Consider the following 25,636-nt stretch of genomic DNA (forward strand, 5'->3'; position numbering starts at 1 on the left):
CTCTTCTTTCCATTGTAGCCTACTTTTATTCCGGGCTCTAACGATTTCCGTAATTTTTTTCCAGTCTCTGTTTCCAAACTGTACGTCTCGAAACACCTCTTCACCGATATGGTTAACTTTTGGCCTAGTAACTTTGGCAAAATTTTCTATAGAAATAAAATTTTGACAAAATTTTATATAGAAATAAAATTTTGACAAAATTTTTTATAGAAATAAAATTTTGCCAAAATTTTCTATAGATATAAAGTTGTGTAAAATTTTTACAAAATTTTCTATTGAAATAAAATTTTGGCAAAATTTTCTATAGAAATAAAATTTTAACAAAATTCTCTATAAAAATAAAATTTGTATAAAACTTGCTATAGAAATAAAATTTTGACAAAATTTTCTATTGAAATAAAATTTTGACAAAATTTTCTATAAAAATAAAATGTTGCCAAAATTTTCTATAGAAATAAAATTTTAACAAAATTTTCTATAAAAATAAAATTTTAACAATTTTGACAAAATGTTGTATAAAAACAAGTAAGGAAAGTCTAAAGTCGGGCGGGGCCGACTATATTTTACCCTGCACCACTTTGTAGATCTAAATTTTCGATACCATATCACACCCGTCAAATGTGTTGGGTACTATATATAAAGGTTTGTCCCAAATACATACATTTAAATATCACTCGATTTGGACAGAATTTGATAGACTTTTACAAATTCTATAGAATCAAAATTTAAATTGGCTAATGCACTAGGGTGGAACACAATTTTAGTAAAAAAAATATGGGAAACATTTAAATCTGAAGCAATTTTAAGGAAACTTCGCAAAAGTTTATTTATGAGTTATCGCTCGATATATATGTATTAGAAGTTTAGGAAAATTAGAGTCATTTTTACAACTTTTCGACTAAGCAGTGTCGATTTAACAAGGAAAATGTTGGTATTTTGACCATTTTTGTCGAAATCAGAAAAACATATATATGGGAGCTATATCTAAATCTGAACAGATTTCAACCAAATTTGGCACGCATAGCTACAATGCTAATTCTACTTCCTGTGCAAAATTTCAACTAAATCGGAGTTAAAAATTGGCCTCTGTGGTCATATGAGTGTAAATCGGGCGAAAGCTATATGGGAGATATATCCAAATCTGAACCGATTTCAACCAAATTTGGCACGCATAGTTACAATGCCAATTCTACTCCCTATGCAAAATTTCAACTAAATCGGAGCAAAAAATTGGCCTCTGTGGGCAAATGAGTGTAAATCGGGCGAAAGCTATATATGGGAGCTATATCTAAATCTGAAACGATTTGGCTGATATTTTGCTTTTTTCGAGACTCATAAAATATTCGGATGTACGGAATTTGAGGAAGATCGGTTGATATACGCGCCAATTATGACCAGATCGGTGGAAAATATATATGGCAGCTATATCTAAATCTGAACCGATTTTTTGCAAAATCAATAGGGATCGTCTTTGAGCCGAAACAGGACCCTATACCAAATTTTAGGACAATCGGACTAAAACTGCGAGCTATACTTTGCACCAAATACACCAACAGACAGACAGACAGACAGACGGACAGACAGACGGACATCGCTAAATCGACTCAGAATTTAATTCTAAGACGATCGGTATACTAAACGATGGGTCTCAGACTTTTCCTTCTTGGCGTTACATACAAATGCACAAACTTATTATACCCTGTACCACAGTAGAGGTGAAGGGTATAATAAAGTTTTGACAACATTTTTTATAGAAATAAAATTTTGACAAAATTTTCTATAGATATAAAGTTGTGACAACATTTCCTATAGAAATAAAATTTTTACAAAATTTTCTACTGAAATAAAATTTTGGCAAAATTTTCTATAGAAATAAAATTTGAACAAAATTTTCTATAAAAATAAAATTTTAACAAAATTTTCTATAGAAATAAAATTTTGACAAAATGTTGTATAAAAATAAAGTTTTGACAAAATTTTTTATAGAAATAAAATTTTGACAAAATTTACTATAGAAATAAAATTTTGGCAAAATTTCCCATAGAAATAAAATTTTGGCAAAATTTTCCATCAAAATAAAATTTTCACAAATTTTTCCATAGAAATAAAATTTTGACAAAATTTTCTATAGAAATAAAATTTTTTATTGAAACAAAATTTTGGCAACATTTTCTATAGAAATGAAATTTTTACAAAATTTTCTATAGAAATAGAATTTTGGCTAAATTTTCTATTGAAATAAAATTTTGACAAAAATTTCTATTGAAATAAAATTTTGACAAAATTTTCTATAGAAAGATAATTTTGACTAAATTTTCTATAGAAATAAAACGTTATTTTTATTTTTGCTTCGAGTGGCAACCATGGTTACTCTCCTTAATTTTCAAGTACGGCAAGTAACACCATGAAATGGAAACACAATTGTTAGGTATATTTAGAAAAGAGATTTTCCAAATGTTGCCTTTTATTTGTATTTTTTGCAGTATATGCAAAATGATCCCTCTCCCTGTTTAATTCAAAACAGACAATTTAAGTACCTAGACTCTAGGAGTCTCATATCATCGTCACTAACAGGGGGCTTTTCGAAATATCTGTTACTTTAAATATTGGTTCTTTAACTGAAGAATAGTTTTTGTCCCATAATGCCTACTTACCATTCGACTTTAAGGAAAAGACGAAACTTTTTTGAAGGCATGTATGCTAGGTTTAGTAAGGTAATTTATTAATCAAAGTTTCCAAGCCTGCTGCATATTAAAATATTTGTATATAAACAAATTTCGTATACAATGTAAAATATATGTCCTACAACATAAGGGTACATAATCTCTCTTATTTAGTTAATGTGATTTCTATTTTCTTTGGAAAACAGCAATTAATTATTGTGTACCTAAATTACTGTTGCATATCTAATTATTCGATAATATTTGCACATAAATGATTAGCATAAAATTATCCTTAAAAGAGCTCAGACTAATTTATAAGACGAATTGACAATGAGTTGGCGTTGGCGTTGGCGTTGGCGTTGTCTGTTGCCAATTAAGCAGAGAAGATTTTTCGGATTTTATCATTAAATCATTCATCTGTTAAATTATCAATTTTACGATATGATCCCTTTTTTCCATCTAATTGAGCGATATGCATAAATCACAAAGTGTTCTTCTTCATCATCGCTATTTGTGTCTCGCAATTGACTTTAGCGAGCGAATTAAGAAAAATCTTTGCTGTCATTTTTTTGGTCGTTAATGGTATTTTAATATTTTAATTGCTTTCAATGTAAAAGCATCTAAGAGATAGAAGACGAAAGAACAAAAGAGAGAGAGAGTGGGAGAGGAGAGACCGATTGGATGCTACGTAAATGATGCGAGAACATTTTTATCCTTCTTTAAAATTATCCTTCATCCTTTCCTATACAAATGGCCTTTTTTGTGTATCCTTTCGATTTTTTTTTCGGGGGGAACTGTTAAGTATTTATTTTCAACAACATGACCACACTCTTTCACACACAGAGACCAATGGCATACACGAGCCTTGTCGAGATTTTTACTGTTGCCCTTGATTTACTCCTCCACCCAAAAAAAAGAACGAAAACAAAATAAATCCTTAAGAGCATCATGATGTGGCAGAAATGCCGTATACTTTAAGCACCGGTCATAAAAACGGATGAAATGTTTGTTGCTATTGACTTTTCGTGGTCATTTGCTTTCTACTGGACTTTAATTGGAAGAAGCAGGCGCGCAGACAGCCAGCCAGCAAGGATAACATATTGATGTACCCCCACCACAAGAAGCCAACACTTTTTTTATGTATCTCTGGCTTTTGTGTGTGCAGGAAGCAGCGCCGCTACGTTTCTGCTCCCCCCGAATCGCCCAGTCACTGGTCATTAAGACAAATTGCTATAACATTGAAAAACTGTGTAACATTTACGGCCTGGAAATTTTATCCCTTTTCACTCCTGGATGGTTGGGAGGATGTCTTTAATTGAAGGGCCAGACCAAAAATTGCCATTGAGTCACTTAAAAACAGGATATGTGATGAAATGGTGGATAAACATGTGATATCGATATTAATCCACCCCAAAATCAACTGTGAAAAAATTAAGATTTTTTGTTTGTCTTTATCTTATTTGGGATCCACGAAGGTCATGATGGAAATATAAAATAAAAGATTCTGGAAAAAAATAATCTGTTCGGAAATTAGGCCATTTATTTGTTGAGATTTTTAGATTTTGGGTCATTAAGGTTGCTGCATCTACACCCAAAAAACTAATACAATTTTCCCAATTGAAATTTTAGATTGAAGAATAACCATTGTGCTTTGTTTGCTAACCCTTCGACTATGTAAACACAAAAAACAGACTGATGTGTAATGCAACAAAGCACAGCGCTTTATTTTTTAATTTTTTTTTATACACCTTTACCACACAGTGGCATTTTGTCAAAATTTCTAAAGAAAATTTTCGCAACATTTTATTTCTATAGAAAATTTTGTCAACATTTTATTTCTACAGAAAATTTTGTCAAAATTATTTTTCTATAAAAATTTTGTCAAAATTTTATTTTTATAGAAAATTTTATTGTTATAGAAAATTTTGTCAAAATTTTATTTCCATTGAAAATTTTGACAAAATTTTATTTCTATAGAAAATTTTCGCAAAATTTTATTTCTATAGAAAATTTTGTCAAAATTTTATTTCTTTAGAAAATGTTGTCAAAATTTATTTCTATAGAAAATTTTGACAAAATTTTATTTCTATAGAAAATTTTTGCAAAATTTTATTTCTATAGAAAATTTTGTCAAAATTTATTTCTATAGAAAATTTTACCAAAATTGTACTTCTAAAGAGAATTTTATCAAAATTGTATTTCTATAGAAAATTTTATCAAAATTGTATTTCTATAGAAAATTTTGTCAAAATTTTATTTCTATGGAAAATCCTGTCAAAATTTTATTTCTATAGAAAATGTTGTTAAAATTTTATTTCTATAGAAAAATTTGTCAACATTTTATTTCTATAGAAAATTTTGTCAAAATTTTATTTCTGCAGAAAATTTTGTCAAAATTGTATTTCTATAGAAAATTTTATCGAAATTATTTTTCTATGCAAAATTTAATTTTTATAGAATTTTATCAAAATTTTATTTCTTTAGAAAATTTTGTCAAAATTTTATTTCTATAGAAAATTGTGTTAAAATTGTATTTCTATTGAAAATTTTGACAAAATTTTATTTCTATAGAAAATTTTCGCAAAATTTTATTTCTATCATGTAAAACCTTTTTCGGAAGGTTTAAGTGTGGTTCATTGTTGGGTTTAATGAACTGCCTGAATTTATTCTGATAATTGGTTGATAGTTTTGATGCAAGTAGAGGAAGCTGATGAGGAATGTGGTAATTCCGAAACGTGCGTCCATCCAATCATCTTGCAGTCTATAGGGCTTTGCCCAAATAAATTTGACAAACATTCTTTTCCTCCGTTGGATAAGCTACACTTGTAGTTTAATCAATGCATAGTTTTAAGCTGAACTAAAAAAAAAACAAGATTTTTTTTCTATAGAAAATTTTGTCAACATTTTATTTCTATAGAAAATTTTGTCAACATTTTATTTCTATAGAAACTTTTGTCAAAATTTTATTTCTATAGAAAATGCTGTCAAAATTTTATTTCTATAGAAAATGTTGTCAAAACGTTATTTCTATAGAAAATTTTGTAAAAATTTTATTTCTATGGAAAATTTTGTCAACATTTTATTTCTATAGAAAATTTTGTCAAAATTTTATTTCTATAGAGAATTTTTTCAACATTTTATTTCTATAGAAAATTTTGTCAAAATTTTATTTCTATAGAAAATTTTGTCAAAATTTTATTTCTATAAAAGATTTTGTCAAAAATTGTATTTCTATATAAACCTTTTAAACAAAATTTTCTATAGGAATGAAATTTTGTAAAAATGTTCTATAGAAATAAAATTTAGTTAAAATTTTACTTCTATAGAAAATTGAAGCATCTGTTAATTGGAGAGGAATATATTGCAAAATATATTAGCATCGAGAACTCCACCAATCTACCAGGTAAAAAATCTACCATTTTGTGTAGAATTGTACCAACTCTAACAACCGTGTCCCTGAGTCGATCTAGCTATGTCCGTCCATGTCCACAGTTTTAGCCCAAGCATTTGCAAATTTCGCACATGTATGTGAATAGAAACCTACTAATTTAGGAAGAAATCGGTTCAGATTTAGATATAGTTCCCATATCTATCATACGCCCGATATGCATTTATATGGGCCAGAATATACACCCTGATTTGCTTCAAATTGTGTAAAAAGAATACAATTGATTTCATCGTCTGATATGCCAAATTTATTAGGAATCGGTAAATTTCGTATCCACGTAAATTTTGTTGGTCAGAGCGGCGTGTACCTTAATTAGCCAGCTCATCTGCCTCCCCATTACCCATTGTACAGCCACCCAGCACAGAGTAGTATTATGCTGTTCAGTGAGAGCTCTAAGCTCTATACGACAGTTGCTAACTAGCTTTTTTTTTTTTGCTGCCTGTCTGAATGTCATTGAAGAAACTGATATCGCATCTGAATAGCGGTCTCATCAATAGGAGTCCCGCAGCTTTTGCAATGGCAAATACCTCCTCCATCTTATATGACTCCCTGGTTCCCAACCACGGTTCCCACAGTTGATAGAATTCTACCAAAATTGATAGATTTTTTACGGTTTGGTAGAATTCTTGATGTGTTGGTAAAATTTTGACAAAATTTTCTATAGAAATAAAATGTTGACAAAATTTTCTATAGAAATAAAATTTTGACAAAATTTTCTATAGAAATTAAATATGGGCAACATTTTGTATAGAAATAAAATATTGACAAAATTTTCTATAGAAATAAAATTTTGGCAAAATTTTCTATAGAAATAAAATTTTCTATAGAAGTTAAATATGGACAACATTTTGTATAGAAATAAAATTTTGACAAAATTTTCTATAGAAATAAAATTTTGACAAAATTTTCTATAGAAATAAAATTTTGACAAAATTTTCTATAGAAATAAAATTTTGACAAAATTTTCTATAGAAATACAATTTTGACAAAATTTTCTATAGAAATAAAATTTTGACAAAATTTTCTATAAAAATAAAATTTTGACAAAATTTTCGATAGAAATAAAATTTAGACAAAATTTTCTATAGAAATAACATTTTGTTGAAATTTTCTATAGAAAAAACATTTTGTTGAAATTTTCTAAAGAAATAAAATTTTGACAAAATTTTCTATAGAAAAAAAATTTTGACAAAATTTTCGATAGAAATAAAATTTAGACAAAATTTTCTATAGAAATAACATTTTGTTGAAATTTTCTATAGAAAAAACATTTTGTTGAAATTTTCTAAAGAAATAAAATTTTGACAAAATTTTCTATAGAAAAAAAATTTTGACAAAATTTTCTATAGAAATAAAATTTTGACAAAATTTGCTATACAAATAAAATTTTGACAAAATTTTCTATAGAAATCAAATTTTAAGAAAATTTTCTACAGAAATAAAATTTTGACAAAGTTTTCTATATTTTTGTTTTTACAAAATTTTTTATGTAAATAAAATTTAGACAAAATTTTCTATAGAAATAACATTTAGTTGAAATTTTCTAAAGAAATAAAATTTTGACAAAATTTTCTATAGAAATAAAATTTTGACAAAATTTTCTATAGAAATAAAATTTTGACAAAATTTTCTATAGAAATAAAATTTTGACAAAGTTTTCTATATTTTTGTTTTTGACAAAATTTTTTATGTAAATAAAATTTGGACAAAATTTTCTATAGAAATAACATTTTGTTGAAATTTTCTAAAGAACTAAAATTTTGACAAAATTTTCTATAGAAATAAAATTTTGACAAAATTTTCTATTCAAATAAAATTTGGACAAAATTTTCTATAGAAATAAAATTTTGACAATATTTTCTATAAAAATTAAATATGGACAACATATGGTATAGAAATAAAATTTAGACAAAATTTTCTATAGAAATAAAATTTTGACAAAATTTTCTATAGAAATAAAATTTTGACAAAATTTTCTATAGAAATAAATTTTTGACAAAATTTTCTATAGAAATAAAATTTTGACAAAATTTTCTATAGAAATAAAATTTTGAAAAAATTTTCTATAGAAATAAAATTTTGACAAATTTTTCTATAGAAATCAAATTTTAAGAAAATTTTCTAGAGAAATAAAATATTGACAAAGTTTTCTATATTTTTGTTTTTAACAAAATTTTTATGTAAATAAAATTTAGACAAAATTTTCTAAAGAAATAAAATTTGGACAAAATTTTCTATAGAAATAAAATTTTGACAAAATTTTCTATAGAAATAAAATTTTGACAAAATTTTCTATAGAAATAAAATTTTGACAAAGTTTTCTATATTTTTGTTTTTGACAAAATTTTTTATGTAAATAAAATTTGGACAAAATTTTCTATAGAAATAACATTTAGTTGAAATTTTCTAAAAAAATAAAATTTTGACAAAATTTTCTATAGAAATAAAATTTTGACACAATTTTCTATAGAAATAAAATTTTGACAAAATTTTCTATAGAAATAAAAATTTGACAAAATTTTCTATAAAAATAAAATTTTGACAAAATTTTCTATAGAAATAAAATTTTGACAAAATTTTCTATAGAAATGAAATTTTGACAAAATTTTCTATAGAAATAACATTTTGTTGAAATTTTCTATAGAAATAAAATTTTGACAAAATTTTCTATCGAAATAAAATTTTGACAAAATTTTCTATAGAAATAAAATTTTGACAAAATTTTCTATAGAAATAAAATTTTAACAAAATTTTCTATAGAAATAAAATTTTAAAAAAATTTTCTATAGAAATAAAATTTTGACAAAATTTTCTATAGAAATAAAATTTTGACAAAATGGTCTATAGAAATAAAATGTAGACAAAATTTTCTATAGAAATAAAATTTTGACAAAATTTTCTATAGAAATAAAATGTTGACAAAATTTTCTATAGAAATAAAATTTTAAGAAAATTTTCTACAGAAATAAAATTTTGACAAAGTGTTCTAAATTTTTGTTTTTGACAAAATTCTCTATAGAAATAAAATTTTGACAAAATTTTCTAAAGAAATAAAATTTTGACACAATTTTCTATAGAAATAAAATCTTGACAAAATTTTCTATAGAAATAAAATTTTGACAAAATTTTCTATAGAAATAAAATTTTGACAAAATGGTCTATAGAAATAAAATGTAGACAAAATTTTCTATAGAAATAAAATTTTGACAAAATTTTCTATAGAAATAAAATGTTGACAAAATTTTCTATAGAAATAAAATTTTAAGAAAATTTTCTACAGAAATAAAATTTTGACAAAGTGTTCTAAATTTTTGTTTTTGACAAAATTCTCTATAGAAATAAAATTTTGACAAAATTTTCTAAAGAAATAAAATTTTGACACAATTTTCTATAGAAATAAAATCTTGACTAAATTTTCTATAGAAATAAAATTTTGACAAAATTTTCCATAAAAATAAAATTTTGACAAAATTTTCTATAGAAATAAAATTTTGACAAAATTTTCTATAGAAGTAAAATGTAGACAAAATTTTCTATAGAAATAAAATTTTGACACAATTTTCTATAGAAATAAAATTTTGACAAAATTTTCTATAGAAATAAAATTTTGACAAAATTTTCTATAAAAATAAAAATTTTGACAAAATTTTCTATAGAAATGAAATTTTGTCAAAATTTTCTATAGAAATAACATTTTGTTGAAATTTTCTATAGAAATAAAATTTTGACAAAATTTTCTATAGAAATAAAATTTTGACAAAATTTTCTATAGAAATAAAATTTTGACAAAATTTTCTGTAGAAATAAAATTTTGACAAAACTTTATATAGAAATAAAATTTTAACAAAATTTTCTATAGAAATAAAATTTAGACAAAATTTTCTATAGAAATAAAATTTTGACAAAATTGTCCATAGAAATAAAATTTTGACAAAATTTTCTATGAAAATCAAATTTTAAGAAAATTTTCTACAGAAATAAAATTTTGACACAGTTTTCTATATTTTTGTTTTTTACAAAATTTTTTATATAAATAAAATTTGGACAAAATTTTCTATAGAAATAACATTTTGTTGAAATTTTCTAAAGAAATAAAATTTTGACAAAATTTTCTATAGAAATAAAATTTTTAAAAAATTTCCTATAAAAATAAAATATAGAAAACCGACTTCAACCTGCCCTCATATAAATGTTGAGTCGTTATATGTCCTTATATATTATCCAACTGAAGTAAAACTAAAAATGCCCCTATGAGTCAATGTCGAAGTTTATTTTTGATGAAAAATATAATGACCGTTCATTGTTCATGCACTTTTCATTTCATCTACACATATTTTATTTATTTATACTTTTTTTCATTATAAACATGGATATTTTCAAAATTTTTAAATGCTAAGATAAATTGTTTGTGGTTTTTGGCCAAACTATACACTCTCTGCTGATATTAACATTCACCATTGGAGCTTGTTGCTCTATATTACCATAGTGCAGCAGCACCACCACCAACATCATCATCCCTATTGCATTGCATTAACCATAGCATCATAAATTTTCAACTGAAATAACCATAATGACTCTAAATTAATGCTAAACATGCTGATGAAGCACCCGGATAATTGCAATCAATTATTTTCATGTTGTTTTTTTTTTTGTGATCGAAACAAAAAAAAATACGTAAAATGTTCTACATAAAGTTTGTGGTCGCTGAACCCATAAATCTAACAGCATCGCCAAAAATTGAGTACAGACCAAAGTTTAACACTTAAATTTTTTTTTTGGAGAGAGTGGTGGTGGTCCCAGGAGAATATTATAGCTATTACATTTGCCACCTGGGATATTCCAACGAACACCCACTTATTTAGTAATAATTTCCCATAAGGCTTCCAAGAAGAAGAAAAAAGAAAACCAAACAGCATTTACATCGTACCAGCGACAAGCATTTTTAGCTAATTATCTAGGTGAGTGATTTGGGGAAGAAGGGTAAATAGTAAAAACTATATAAAGGGGGAGCGGGAGAATGGAATAGATTTTTAATTCTTTATAGCCAAGCAACCATAAAAAAACACCTAAAACCAGCAAATTGGGGTAGACTACCGCAATCATTAACCAAAAACCAACAAACTTCTGGTGCAGAAACAGGAACTTTTTGAACTACAAACCAAAAACACAACGAGAGCACGATTTTTAAAATAATGAACTACTAAATTGACTCTAACCGAGCGCATAAAGCGCATTTGCCCGTCCATTCTTTATTTGAATTTTTCATTTATTTGCGGTTGATATATTTTGCAGCTTATTCTCTGCGTTTTTTTTTCTCCTCAATTTTTTTTTCTTTTACTCACCTCTTTGGCTCGTTTTTTTTTCATATGTCTGTGTGTTTTTTTCTCTTTCTCATTTCATGTGCTCCTTATGATCCTTTGGACCTTTTGCTAAACTCTGGACATGAATGGTTCTATATGCTTTGTGGCCATCACATGCCCCCACCACCCCCACAACCCATGGATTCTCTGATGCAGTCAAATGGATAACCAAAAGAAAAATCTTTTGGAAGCTTTGGGCAAAAAGGGCATTGCTGTGGCAAAATTATGTGTTCTGGATAACAATGTTAAAGATCGTTTGGAAGATATCGATAATATATACACTGAAATTATTAAATTTGTGGATGCCAGTGATTCCAAGGTATGTATTAAAAATGCACATACCACAGTGTGTCTGTGTGCTAATATACTTGTGTATATATGTATGTGTGTAGTATATAAATTAATGTACTAAAGTCGTAAAGGCTAAATGGGTAAAGTGCTTCAGGATGAATTCAAACCTTATTCGATTTATTGTATAATAGGCTTATACATATCTACAAATCTAGAACAGTAGTGTTCAAAAAGTTAGCAAAGCTTTATGAAAATCCTTTGGGAACTAGTTCTTATTCATACATGGATTCTTGTAAACAATAATGCCAGTACTGGGGATTTTACCCTTAAATTGGGGTTATTTTTTAGTAAATGGGGACGAAATAATTGAGTTGGAGACTTGGGGTTTTTGGTGGGGAATTTCCATAAATGTTTGGGATTTTCGTATTGTGGGAATTTCTTCGAAATCGGTTCAATATAATAAATCAGAATTTTCAATTAAAATGTTAATTGAAGCTGAAAACGTTTTCAATTAAAAAATTAATTCATACAAATAACTTGTTAATCAAAATAGAAAAAATAAACAAAGTCAATTAAAAAACAATTAAGGAAAGTCAAAAGTCGGGCGGGGCCGACTATATTATACCCTGCACCACTTTGTACATCCAAATTTTCGATACCATATCACATCCGTCAAATGTGTTGGGGGCTATATACAAAGGTTTGTCCCAAATACATACATTTAAATATCACTCGACCTGGACAGAATTTGATAGACTTCTACAAAATCTATAGACTCGAAATTTAAGTCGGCTAATGCACTAGGCTGGAACATAATGTTAGTAAAAAAATATGGAAAACATTTAAATCTTCGCAAAAGTTTATTTATGATTTATCGAATATATCGATTGAAGCAATTCTAAGGAAACTTCGCAAAAGTTTATTTATGATTTATCGAATTTATCGATTAGAATCATTTTTACAACTTTTCGACTAAGCAGTGACGATTTTACAAAGAAAATGTTGGTATTTTGACCATATTTGTCGAAATCACAAAAACATATATATGGGAGCTATATCTAAATCTGAACCGATTTCAACCAAATTTGGCACGTATAGGTTAGGTTAGGTTATGTGGCAGCCCGATGTATCAGGCTCACTTAGACTATTCAGTCCATTGTGATACCACAGTGGTCAACTTCTCTCTTATCGCTGAGTGCTGCCCGATTCCATGTTAAGCTCAATGACAAGGGACCTCCTTTTTATAGTCGAGTCCGAACGGCGTTCCACATTTCAGTGAAGCTTTGAAACCCTCAGAAATGTCACCAGCATTACTGAGGTGGGATAATCCACCGCTGAAAAACTTTTTGGTGTTCGGTCGTAGCAGGAATCGAACCCACGACCTTGTGTATGCAAGGCGGGCATGCTAACCATTGCACCACGGTGGCTCCCTTGGCACGCATAGCTACAATGCTAATTCTACTCCCTGTGCAAAATTTCAACTAAATCGGAGCAAAAAATTGGCCTCTGTGGTCATATGAGTGTAAATCGGGCGAATGCTATATATGGGAGCTATATCTAAATCTGAACCGATTTCAACCAAATTTGGAACGCATAGCTACAAATCTAATTCTACTCCCTGTGCAAAATTTCAATTAAATCGGAGTGAAAGATTGGCCACTGTTGTCATATGAGTGTAAATCGGGCGAACGGTATATATGGGAGCTATATCTAAATCTGAACCGATTTCAATAAAATTTGGCATACTTGACTACACTACTAATTGTACTCCTAGTGCAAAATTTCAACCAGATTGGGGTAAAAATCTGGCTTCTGGGACCGTATTACTCCATATCGGGCGAAAGATATATATATGCGAGCTATATCTAAATCTAAACCGATTTCAATAAAATTTGGCACACTTGACTATAGTACTTATTATTCTTCTTGTGCATAATTTTAAGCAAATTAGGGTAAAACTCTGGCTTCTGGGGCCATATAAGTCCATATCGGGCGAAATATATATACGGGAGCTTATCTAAATCTGAACCGATTTCTTCCAAAGTCAATAGGGTTCTATTCTGAGTCAAAACACATACTTGTGCCAAATTTGAAGTCGATTGGACTAAAACTGCCACCTAGACTTTGATTACAAAAATGTGTTCACGGACAGGCGGACATGGCTATATTGACTCAGGAGCCCACGCTGAGCATTTTTGCCAAGAACACCATGTGTCTATCTCGTCGGGAGCCACAGTGGTGCAATGGTTAGCATGCCCGCCTTGCACACACACGACCTTGTGTGTGCAAGGCGGTCATGTTCGATTCCTGCTGCGACCAAACACCAAAAAGTTTTTCAGCGGTGGATTATCCCACCTCAGGAATGCTGGTGACATTTCTGAGGGTTTCAAAGCTTCTCTAAGAGGTTTCACTGCAATGTGGAACGCCGTTCAGACTCGGCTATAAAAAGGAGGTCCCTTGTCATTGAGCTTAACATGGAATCGGGCAGCACTCAGTGATAAGAGAGAAGTTCACCAATGTGGTATCACAATGGACTGAATGTCTAAGTGAGTCTGATACATCGTGCTGCCACCTAACCTAACCTAACCTATCTCGTCTCCTTCTGGGTGTTGCAAACATATGCACTAACTTATAACACCCTGTTCCACAATGTGGCGCAGGGTATTATTAATTGCAAATTGTTACGCCTTTAATTAAAAAAATAATTGATACAATCATGTTTTAACAGCGTTGCCGTGGGGAATTTTCAAAAAGTGGCACAATTATTTTTAAAAAGTGGCACATTCTTTTTATTAACTTATACCAAAAAAAAACTTAAAACTTAAGGATTTTGTATTATTCCATTTTGTTTTATTATGTCAATTCATAATAAAATTTGACAATTTTAGGGTAAAATTTTAAAATATAAGTTTTTACTGTAGTAGTACCAGTTTATGGGATGCTTTCTGAAATAATTTCTGATTTTGACAAAATGTTCTATAGAAATAAAATGTTGACAAAATGTTTAATAGAAATACAATTTTGACAAAATTTTCAATAGAAATACAATTTTAACAAAATTTTCAATAGAAATACAATTTTAACAAAAATTTCTATAGAAATAAAATTTTTATTTCTATAGAAATAAAATTTTGACAAAATTTTCAATAGAAATACAATTTTGACAAAATTTTCTGTATAAATAAAATTTTTAATTCTATAGAAATAAAATTTTGACAAAATTTTCAATAGAAATACAATTTTGACAAAATTTTCAAAATTTTATTTCTATAGAAATAAAATTTTGACAAAATTTTCAATAGAAATACAATTTTGACAAAATTTTCAATAGAAATACAATTTTGACAAAATTTTCTATATAAATAAACTTTTGACAAAATTTTCAATAGAAATACAATTTTGACAAAATTTTCTATATAAATAAAATTTGTATTGATGTTTTGATTTTAGCTTAAAACCACAAGAGTTGCTTAACAAACTTTGGAAAAGTTTGTCAAATTTATTTGGGGTTTTTTTAATTTGGTAGATTTGTTAAAATTTTCTTAAAATTTTGCTATATGGCACTAGTGGCAACCGTGCTTGCAGACCGCAAGCTGATATCACAAAATTGTTATACTTTTTCATCCTTTCACTGACCCACATACTTCCACTTCCATCTAGTCAGGAAAAATTGTTTACTCGTTTAGGAAACCCTCCGGAATTCGGTAAACTGGACAATCTCTAAAACTTCTTAATTACGATTTTATATTAAATAGATAAAAGAATGTAACCCAGAAGAATTTTAGCCATTTGGATTAGGTGGATATTTCAAGACGACGACTAATTTGTATAGACTATAAAATAAACTCGGGCTTTATAGCATTTCGCTAAACCCCCAAGGCCTATACGCAAACTAGCTTTTGTAACAAAAAAAATATATATTTATGTGTGTAGAGCAGAGTTACCATTCGTCTGTTTTAATGGCCACAAGCGATGACACTTTTTATACCCTTGCGCCACACTGTGGAACAGCGTATTATAAGTTAGTGCATATGTTTGTAACACCCAGAAGGAGACGAGATAGACACATGGTGTCTTTGGCAATAATGCTCAGGGTGGGTCCCTGAGTCGATATAACCTTGTCCGTCTGTCCGTCCGTCCGTCCGTCCGTCCGTCCGTCTGTCTGTGAACACATTTTTGTGATAAAAGTCTAGGTCGCAATTTAAGTCCAATCGCCTTAAAATTTGGCACATGTTCCTAATTTGGGTCAGAATAGAACCCTATTGATTTTGCAAGAAATCGGTTCAGATTGAGATATAGCTCCCATATATATCTTTCGCCCGATATGCACTAATATTGACCCAGCAGCCAGAGTTTGATACCGATTTGCTTGATTGTACAAACGTAACACTTAGTCGTATAGTCAAGTGTGCAAAATTTGATTGAAATCGGTTCAGATTCATATATATTTTTCGCCCGATAGGGTCTAATATGGCTCTAATTGCCAGAGTTTTGGCCCAATTTGGTTGAAATTTTGCACAGGGAGTAGAATTAGCATTGAAGCTATGCGTGCCAAATTTGGTTGAAATCGGTTCAGATTTAGATATAGCTCCCATATATAGTTTTCGCCCGATTTACACTCATATGACCACAGAGGCCAATTTTTTACTCCGATTTAGTTGAAATTTTGCACAGGGTGTAGATTTAGCATTGTAGCTATGCATGCCAAATTTGATTGAAATCGGTTCAGATTTATATATAGCTACCATATATAGTTTTCGCCCGATTTACACTCATATGACAACAGAGCCAATTTTTTACTCCGATTTAGTTGAAATTTTGCACAGGGTGTAGATTTAGCATTGTAGCTATGCGTGCTCAATTTGGTTGAAATCGGTTCAGATTTATATATAGCTCCCATATATAGTTTTCGCCCGATTTACACTCATATGACCACAGAGGCCAATTTTTTACTCCGATTTAGTTGAAATTTTGCACAGGGAGTAGAATTAGCATTGTAGCTATGCGTGCCAAAGTTGATTGAAATCGGTTCAGATTTAGATATAGCTCCCATATATATGTTTTTCTGATTTCGACAAAAATGGTCAAAATACCAACATTTTCCTTGTAAAATCGCCACTGCTTAGTTGTAAAAATAACTCTAATTTTCCTAAACTTCCAATACATATATCGAGCGATAAATCATAAATAAATTTTTGCGAAGTTTCCTTAAAATTGCTTCAGATTTAAATGTTTCCCATATTTTTTTTACTAACATTGTGTTCCACCCTAGTGCATTAGCCGACTTAAATGTTGAGTCTCTAGATTTTGTAGAAGTCTATCAAATTCTGTCCAGGTCGAGTGATATTTAAATGTATGTATTTGGGACAAACCTTTGTATATAGCCCCCAACACATTTGACGGATGTGATATGGTATCGAAAATTTGGATGTATAAAGTGGTGCAGGGTATAATATAGTCGGCCCCGCCCGACTTTAGACTTTCCTTACCTGTTTTATTATTAAATATTTTTTATTAAAATTCCTGTACTTTAATCATAAGACTTTAATCTTGTTGTACAGGATATGCTTAAATAAACAAATAAGTGAAAAGACACTTTTTAATAAATAATTGTTTTTACGTGTCTAATGCTCTATTTTGAAGGTCTCATATTCCTTCTTTGGTGTAGATTTGTCTTAGGGTATAAAAAATGCCGCTTCTCTAGATCTAATATATGTTTTCAAATGTCAAAGATTAGCCTTAAAAAGTTAATAAGAAATATTATAGATAATCGTTACATCGTTTGTCTTTGCATTGAAAAGGAATTTCGTTTGTTTAAAATTCGTTCTGGAGGAGTATTTTTTCTTTTGGCTTAGAAATAAAAAGTTTCCAATTTCATTTTCCCAATATTTTTGCTACAAAAAAAATTTGTTATTATGTGTTAGATTAAAACAAGTAATTGTAAATAGTGAAATTTTAAAATTTATTTATCTAGATACCATCCTAGGCAGAAAAGTAAGGTATAGATTTTAGATCACCTTTAAGCAGTAATTCTAAGTAGAGTGAATAATTTTATATTTTTCTCTATTCATATAAAAGAGTTTTTTTTTTCAGTATTAAGAGATGTAATATAGTTTTAGTTGGCCTGTTTCGCCTTTTTTTAGTTTATGTTGTTGAATAAATAAATAATTAGCGATTAGTTTTCTGTGTTTGAAGCCAAAAATTGTTCGCTTTTTCAATTGATTTTATCATGAAGTAGCAAAACAATATGCAAAAGAATGGCAAGGTAAAAGAATCTTGAAAATAATAATTTCAAAGACATTTCCAACAGTGTACATTTTACAGTCTTTAATGAAAAAGAACTTTAAGTAATTCCCAAAACCAGAGCATGGTCTTCATCTTAATATCTCTATATACAAAATTCATGTAGCATGCTTTTAGGCGGTAATATTTAATTAATACCTAAATTCTCCTCAACAAAACACTTGCATGTTGTTGTCTATATCTATTATAAAAGTTTCGTAACGAAATTCTAATCTATTTATAATCATTATACGAAAAAAAATCTCCACTTTTATGTTCCTTAGCATTGGCTATTTTTCCAAATTAAATTATAAATATGCGATTAAATGACTATGGGTAAAATATCCAAAGGAAAGCCAACACAACGAACCAAAAGAATTTTGTAGGCTTGTCCTTTGAATTTCCATAAAATGCCTTTATAATATCATAATGATTTCTCTCTCTTTTTTCCATAAATGACAATTTGATTTTTCTATAAAAATATCCATAAAGCCTTTTTATGGTTGATTTTTTGATCATCAGTGTAGACATGAATGTTTGTATATATATATGGAGGTATGTACACAAGTATTATGCGATGTAAAAGCATTGGTAAGCATAATAGAGTGAATGGTGCTTTTATCCGAGGAACATAATTTACCAGGCGGCGCACCAACACAATGAGACACAAACACCTTGAATTACATTTGAGTTGAAGCTGAATGAGAGACAGAGAGAAGAAGTACAGGTCAAAGCGACAGCCAACATAGCTTTACACTTAAAATACATTCCTTCTCTACCATTGCTCTCGTACCTGACTAACCACTTGCCATTTATAAAAACATTAGTGGAGATGTGAGTTTATGTGTATGTGTTTGTGTGTGTGTGGATCTATGCCACAACGACAAATGCACCACAAATATTTACCCATGAAAGCAACAGAAGGGATATTTGTGAAAAACTTTAAAGTGCATTAAAAAAGTGCACAGGTGAAAGTTTTTAATGTGTTTATTTGATGATGGTATTAAACTCTATTATATGGTTTTTGTCTGTCCATTTACCATTTGGCCACTAAGCTATATCCTCTACAAAACACATTGTACTTGAAGTTGTCTATTGTATTTTTTCAACCAACCACCCACTGTCTCCATTTCTATTCGTAATACACTTGTACTACTCCTCTAACTAACACCCATCATTGGAAAGGTCCTTCTTTGGTATATTCCTCATAATGCAATAGACGTGTTTTCCTTAGAAATCATTTATTTTTATTAAAAATATTGTCAAAATTTTATTTCTATAGAAAATTTTGTCAAAATTTTATTTTTATAGAAAATTTTTGCAAAATTTTATTTTTTATGAAAATGTTTGCAAAATTTTATTTCTATAGAAAATTTTGTCAAAATTTTATTTTTATAGAAAATTTTTGCAAAATTTTATTTTTATAGAAAATTTTGTCACAAGTTTATTTCTATAGAAAATTTTGTCAAAATTTTATTTCTATAGAAAATTTTCGCAAAATTTTATTTCTAAAATTTTATTTCTATAGAAAATTTTGTCAAAATTTTATTTCTATAGAAAATTTTGTCAACATTTTTTGTCTGTAGAAAATTTTGTCAAAATTTTATTTCTGTAGTAGGTTAGGTGGCAGTCCGATGTATCAGGCTCATTAAGACTATTCAGTCCATTATGATACCACATTGGTGAACTTCTCTCCTATCACTGAGTGCTGCCCGATTCCATGTTAAGCTCAATGACAAGGGACCTCCTTTTTTTATAGCCGAGTCCGAATGGCGTTCCACATTGCAGTGAAACCTCTTAGAGAAGTTTTGAAACCCTCAGAAATGGCACCAGCATTACTGAGGTGGAATAATCCACCTCCGAAAAACTTTTCGGTGTTCGGTTTAAGCAGGAATCGAACCCACGACCTTGTGTATGCAAGGCGGGCATGCTAACCATTGCACCACGGTGGCTCCCTATTTCTGTAGAAAATTTTGTCAAAATTTTATTTGTATAGGAAATTTTGTTAAAATTTTATTTCTAAAGAAAATTTCATTTCTATAGAAAATTTTGTCAAAATTTTATTTCTATAGAAAATTTTGTCAAAATTTTATTTTTTATTTTTTTATTTATTTACGACAATACAATAAGCCAGAAAGGCCAATAATAGCGCATTGCCTCTATAACTAATTAATTATATAAAATCTAAAATAAATTTACTATTTAATTAAAGAACAATATGACTACATTTTTAAAACAGTGTAGAATATATAAATGCAAATGTAATAAGCAAAAATATTTCTATAACTAATTAATTATATAAAATCTAAAATAAATTTACCATTAATTAAATAACAATATGAATGAATTTTTAGAAAAAGTGTAGAATATATAAATGCAAACGAAATAAGCACAAATAAAGCAAATAATAAAAATAAAACTAAGAAATAAAAAATAAAAATATGTGGTATTTCTATAGAAAATTTTGTCAAAATTTTATTTCTATAGAAAATTTTGTCACAAATTTATTTCTATAGAAAATTTTGTCAAAATTTTATTTCTATAGAAAATTTTGTCACAAGTCTATTTATAAAATTTTGTCAAAATTTTATTTCTATAGAAAATTTTGTCAAAATTTTATTTCTATAGAAAATTCTTTTAAAATCTTATTTTCTTATTTTTCCTATAAAGAGTTTTGCCAAAATTTTATTTCTATAGACAATTTTATATAAAAATTTAATTTCTATAGAAAATTTTCTCAAAATTTTATTTCTATAGAAAATGTTGTCGAAATTTTATATCTATAGAAAATTTTGTCACAAGTTTATTTCTATAGAAAATTTTGTCAAAATTTTATTTTGTCACAATGTAATTTATATAGAAAATTTTGTCAAAATTTTAATTCTATAGAAAATTTTTTCAAAATCTTATTTTTTATAGAAAATTTTGTCAAAATTGTATTTCTATGAAAAATTTTGTTAAAATTGTATTTCTATAGAAATTTTTGTCAAAATTTTATATCTATAGAAATTTTTTTCAAAATTTAATTTCTATAGAAAATTTTGTCACAAATTTATTTCTATAGAAAATTTTATCAAGATTTTATTTCTATAGAAAATTTTATCAAGATTTTATTTCTATAGAAAATTTTGTCAAAATTTTGTATATATAGAAATTTTTTTTCAAAATTCTATTTATATGGAAAATTTTGTCAAAATTTTATTTCTATAAAAAATTTTGTCAAAATTTTATTTCTATAGAAAATTGTGTCAATATTTTATTTCTATTGAAAATTTTATCAAAATTTAATTTCTACAGAATTTTTTTTCAAAATTTTATTTCTATAGAAAATTTTTGCAAAATTTTATTTTTATAGAAAATTTTTTCAAAATCTTATTTTTTATAGAAAATTTTGTCAAAATTTTATTTCTATAAAAAATTTTCTCAAAATTTATCTTCTATAGAAAATGTTGTCAAAATTTTATTTCTATAGGAAATTTTGTTAAAATTTTATTTCATTCGTTTTTTTTTATTATTGTTGGTTTGTACTTCAATCATATTTGCTGTTTTGATCTCAGCTTAAAAGCCATTGCGTTGACTAATGTTGCAATTTCGGCAAAAGCCGATTATCATAGACGTTTTTTCGGAAGGTTCAAGTGTGGTTCACTTTGGGTTTGGTGAACTACCAGAATTTGTTCTGATAATTGGTTGATAGTTTTTCTGCAAGTAGAGGATGCTGATGAGGAATGTAGTAGTTCCGAAACGTGCGTCCATCCAACCATCTTTGCCCAAATAAATTTTTTGGTTAAGCTACACTTGTAGTTTAATCAACGCCATGATTTTTAAGCTGAGATCAAAAAAACAAATTAAATTTTATTTCTATACAAAAGTTTGTTAGAATTTTATTTCTATAGAAAATGTTGTCAAAATTTTATTTCCATAGAAAATTTTGTCAAAATTTAATTTCTACAGAGAATTTTGTCAAAATTTTATTTCTATAGAAAACTTGGTCAATATTTTATTTCTATCGAAAATTTTGTCAAAATTTTCTATAGAAGTAAAATTTTGTTGTTTGTATTTCTATAGAAAATTTTGTCGAAATTTTATTTCTATAGAAAATTTTTTCAAAATTTAACTTCTATAGAAAATTTTGTCACAAGTTTAGTTCTATAGAAAATATTGTCACAAAAGTATTTCTATTTATTTGTCAAAATTTTATTTCTATAGAAAATGTTGTCAAAATTTTATTTCAATAGAAAATTTTGTCAAAATTTTATTTCTATAGAAAATTTTTTAAAAAATTTTGTCAAAATTTTATTTCTATAGAAATAAGATTTTAAAATTTAAGAAAACATGACCAATCTCTTTATTTATTTGCCTATAAGAACTAAAACACTTTAAATTATTTGAGACATCCAGCCCTAGGGCCTAAGATGTCAAATTCATAGTGGAGATTAAATTTTATGTGGTCTCGCCAACACGTAACATATTTGTCCCTACTTGTTAGTAATGTTATGTAAACGTTGAGAAGTGTAAACTATTTGCATACTTTTAGGCTGTGACCTATCGCTATAGAGACAAGCAATAAAATCTATTTGAATTCCATGTAGCAATATCCTATGCTTTACCTACCAAACTATGCTCTAAGTTAAAATTTAGAATATTTTATTTAAATTATTTTTAGTTAAGTTTTAATATGATTTTAAGATTTAAGAAAAACATGGCCAATCTCTTATTTTATTCGCATATATCTAAGAACTTTAAGTTTTATTATCGTATTTCTGTAAGCTTTTTATCTCACGTTCTATTCTGATTCTTGTGATTTTCTTTCTTTTCTCGTTTCATTGTTGCTGGCGTCGCAGGTAATACAATTTTCTCTATGGCATGCTTATGTCCATGAGCAATATGGTCGCATGTATAAGTACTTGCAAAAACTTTGCGATGAGAAACGTAATCGTGAAAACTTTGAAGAACTTTATTTAATTGCGGGAGCCTTAAAATATGAGCACTTACAAACAGTGGTCCAACGTTTGACTGTGTCAACTTTCCCGCAAACCTATCGTTTGTTCTAGATGCGATGAGATGAGATGAGTGGGGGCGAGAGTAGTGAGTGAGATGGGTGATAAGAAAGGGATGGAATGTGCCACAGGCCACAGAAGGATGGATGGAAAGACGAGAATAATAAACACAATCAGATTGAAGAGTTTCAAAGCCGGGAAATGCAATAACGATGAATGTGCATCTAAATACAACCAACCAACCACCCACACACACACACACACACAGAAAACAGAGAGCCTTCAGCCACAGCAAGCAAACCAGCCAGTAACCAACATCTACTAGCCATTATCATGGCTCTGTCGTTATCATCCTCAATTGTAAAACATTCAAAGCAATAGCCCCGGGGGCCAGCAACATCAACGTCACAGTAAAAACCCAGGAACAGGAACCATTGGCGAAGCCATGGCAAACTGAAAATCCATGTTACAACTAATTCTATTTACACAAAGGTTTTGCCTTTAACGTGATCGCCATGCAGTTCTCAAAAAACTTTTCCTAACATCCTGCAGCAACAACCTAACCACCATCTAACAAGTAACGAAACATCCCCAAACCCCCGAGTCGACCAACCTACAAATCAACGGCGAGAATGCAATCACCCGGTTTTTGTGGATATTCACACCTCTTCACCCAGTCAGTCAGTAACATCCAAATTCGTAGTTTACGCATATACAAACGAGGATCCATGGACAAACGAGAAGAACGAACGGACGGACGGACGGATGGATGGATGGACGGACACTTGCCATCCTGGAAAAGACAACATGGCGTTAAAACTATTAAGAATGTTGACTTCATTCTTTAGTTTTATTAAAACTTTTTGAATATCAAATGAACTTATTTTATTCTACTTCCGCTTACTGTTTTCTCTTGTACTCAATCTCACCCTCTGTCGCCCACCCCAATATCCTTTTTGTCCCCCCTTTTTTGTCTATAGCCTTTTAGATTGAAATGCAAAAAAATGCGCCTGAAGAACAAGGCAAAAACTAGTTTGGATTTCTGAATTTTTTTTAGTTCATGTTTAGTGGGGTTGCACTACTTTCTTTTTCAATCAACACCATTTCCTAATGAAATTTTGAAAAAAAACATCATAATTATATTTAAATATCCTAGCCCCTTAATTAAAAAAAATCAAATCAAATTTTAAAACATTTTTAATTTTGTTCCTCAAAGCTTTTCCAACTTTTTTGAATATAAAAATATCTTTAGTCTCAAATTGTATTTATCAAAATCAGCTTTAAAATTTTATTAAATAAAGCCTAGTTTCTTATTGTATTTAATGCTTTGTTCAAATAAAAAATAAAAATCCCATTAATTGAAATTCTATATACTTCTTAATTTTTTTATTCATTCTCAATTTTGAAATTCCAATGTTGTTTTGTTAAAGTTCTAATTTTTCAAATTATGTATCCAAAATAATTTTGTCGCAATCACCTTATTGACTCTTAGAAAAATGTTCTCTTTAAAGATTAAAAAAAAAATAATAATAAAATATATAATTACTTTGTTCCAGCTATAACATCTTATCTAATATAATAAAATATTTTTTAATAAATAATGAAATTTAAAATTGTATTTTATTTATAAAATATATAAGATTTCACTCACGAAAGAGAGTAATGAGTGAAGAACTCGGGTGCAGTGAGCGTCAAAATAAACCAATTTGTTTCAAAATACTTTTTATTTCAGCCTTTATATCCACGAGCCACCGTCGTGCAATGGTTAGCATGTCCACCTTGCATACACAAGGTCGTGGGTTTGATTCCTGCTTCGACCGTACACCAAAAAGTTTTTCAGCGGTGGATTATCCTACCTCAGTAATGCTGCCCGAGAAAAAATTGAGAGATCTAATTTGATATAATTAGATATGAGTAGATCCCAAAAATGGTAAGATCTAATCATATCTAATTACTATGGAATTGGATCTGATCAGATCTCAAAATTGGCCTAGATCTAATGTCTTAGATGTAATTATATCTGTCCCTATATATTATTGGATCTGATGTTAGATCTGGTCATATAAAGAATTATATACATTTACATCTAATTCTATCTCATCATATGTTGGTGTATCTGCTTATATCTAAAGGGGCCAATTTTGAGATCTAATCATATCTGATTAGATCCCTCAATTTTTACACGGGTGGTGACATTTCTTAGGGTTTCAAAGCTTCTCTAAGTGGTTTCACTGCAATGTGGGACGCTGCAGGATTCGAATCCGGACCTCAAAATATGATGTGTAGTTGGCAACTGGTTACCGATATTTATTGTGAATAATAACCCAATATTTTTAAAACTTTGGTAATACTGAGAGTAGTACGATATCGATTTCTGGTATTTATAAAAGGAATGACTTTTGATCTACACAGGTAAGTTAGTATTTTTAAATCCCCGGTAAGTTTTTGATTACCGGTAAGGTGGGAAGAATCACTGGAAGTGATTACCGAGGTTTTTGCTGGAATGAAAATATGATCGACATGATAATGGAAATTATTTAACTTATGGCGATTTCGATTGGGAAAAAAGGTGCAATATTCTCGAAATTGATTGCA

At 28.4% G+C, this 25,636-nt stretch overlaps 1 protein-coding gene across 1 annotated transcript in view; it reads left to right on the forward strand.

The window, feature by feature from the left end:
* Positions 1 to 24,159, forward strand: part of TppII (Tripeptidyl-peptidase II) — a 368,289-nt gene extending 344,130 nt beyond the window's left edge. Inside the window, exons 16-17 of the mRNA XM_075312350.1 lie at positions 11,628 to 11,790; positions 22,886 to 24,159. Of these exons, the coding sequence (XP_075168465.1) occupies positions 11,628 to 11,790; positions 22,886 to 23,095 (373 nt within the window). The 3' untranslated portion in view covers positions 23,096 to 24,159. The remainder of the gene's footprint in view (positions 1 to 11,627; positions 11,791 to 22,885) is intronic.
* The last annotated feature ends 1,477 nt before the right edge of the window (positions 24,160 to 25,636 follow it).

Source organism: Haematobia irritans, chromosome 5 (genome assembly GCF_050003625.1).
Source record: "Haematobia irritans isolate KBUSLIRL chromosome 5, ASM5000362v1, whole genome shotgun sequence".
Classification (NCBI taxonomy): domain Eukaryota; kingdom Metazoa; phylum Arthropoda; class Insecta; order Diptera; family Muscidae; genus Haematobia; species Haematobia irritans.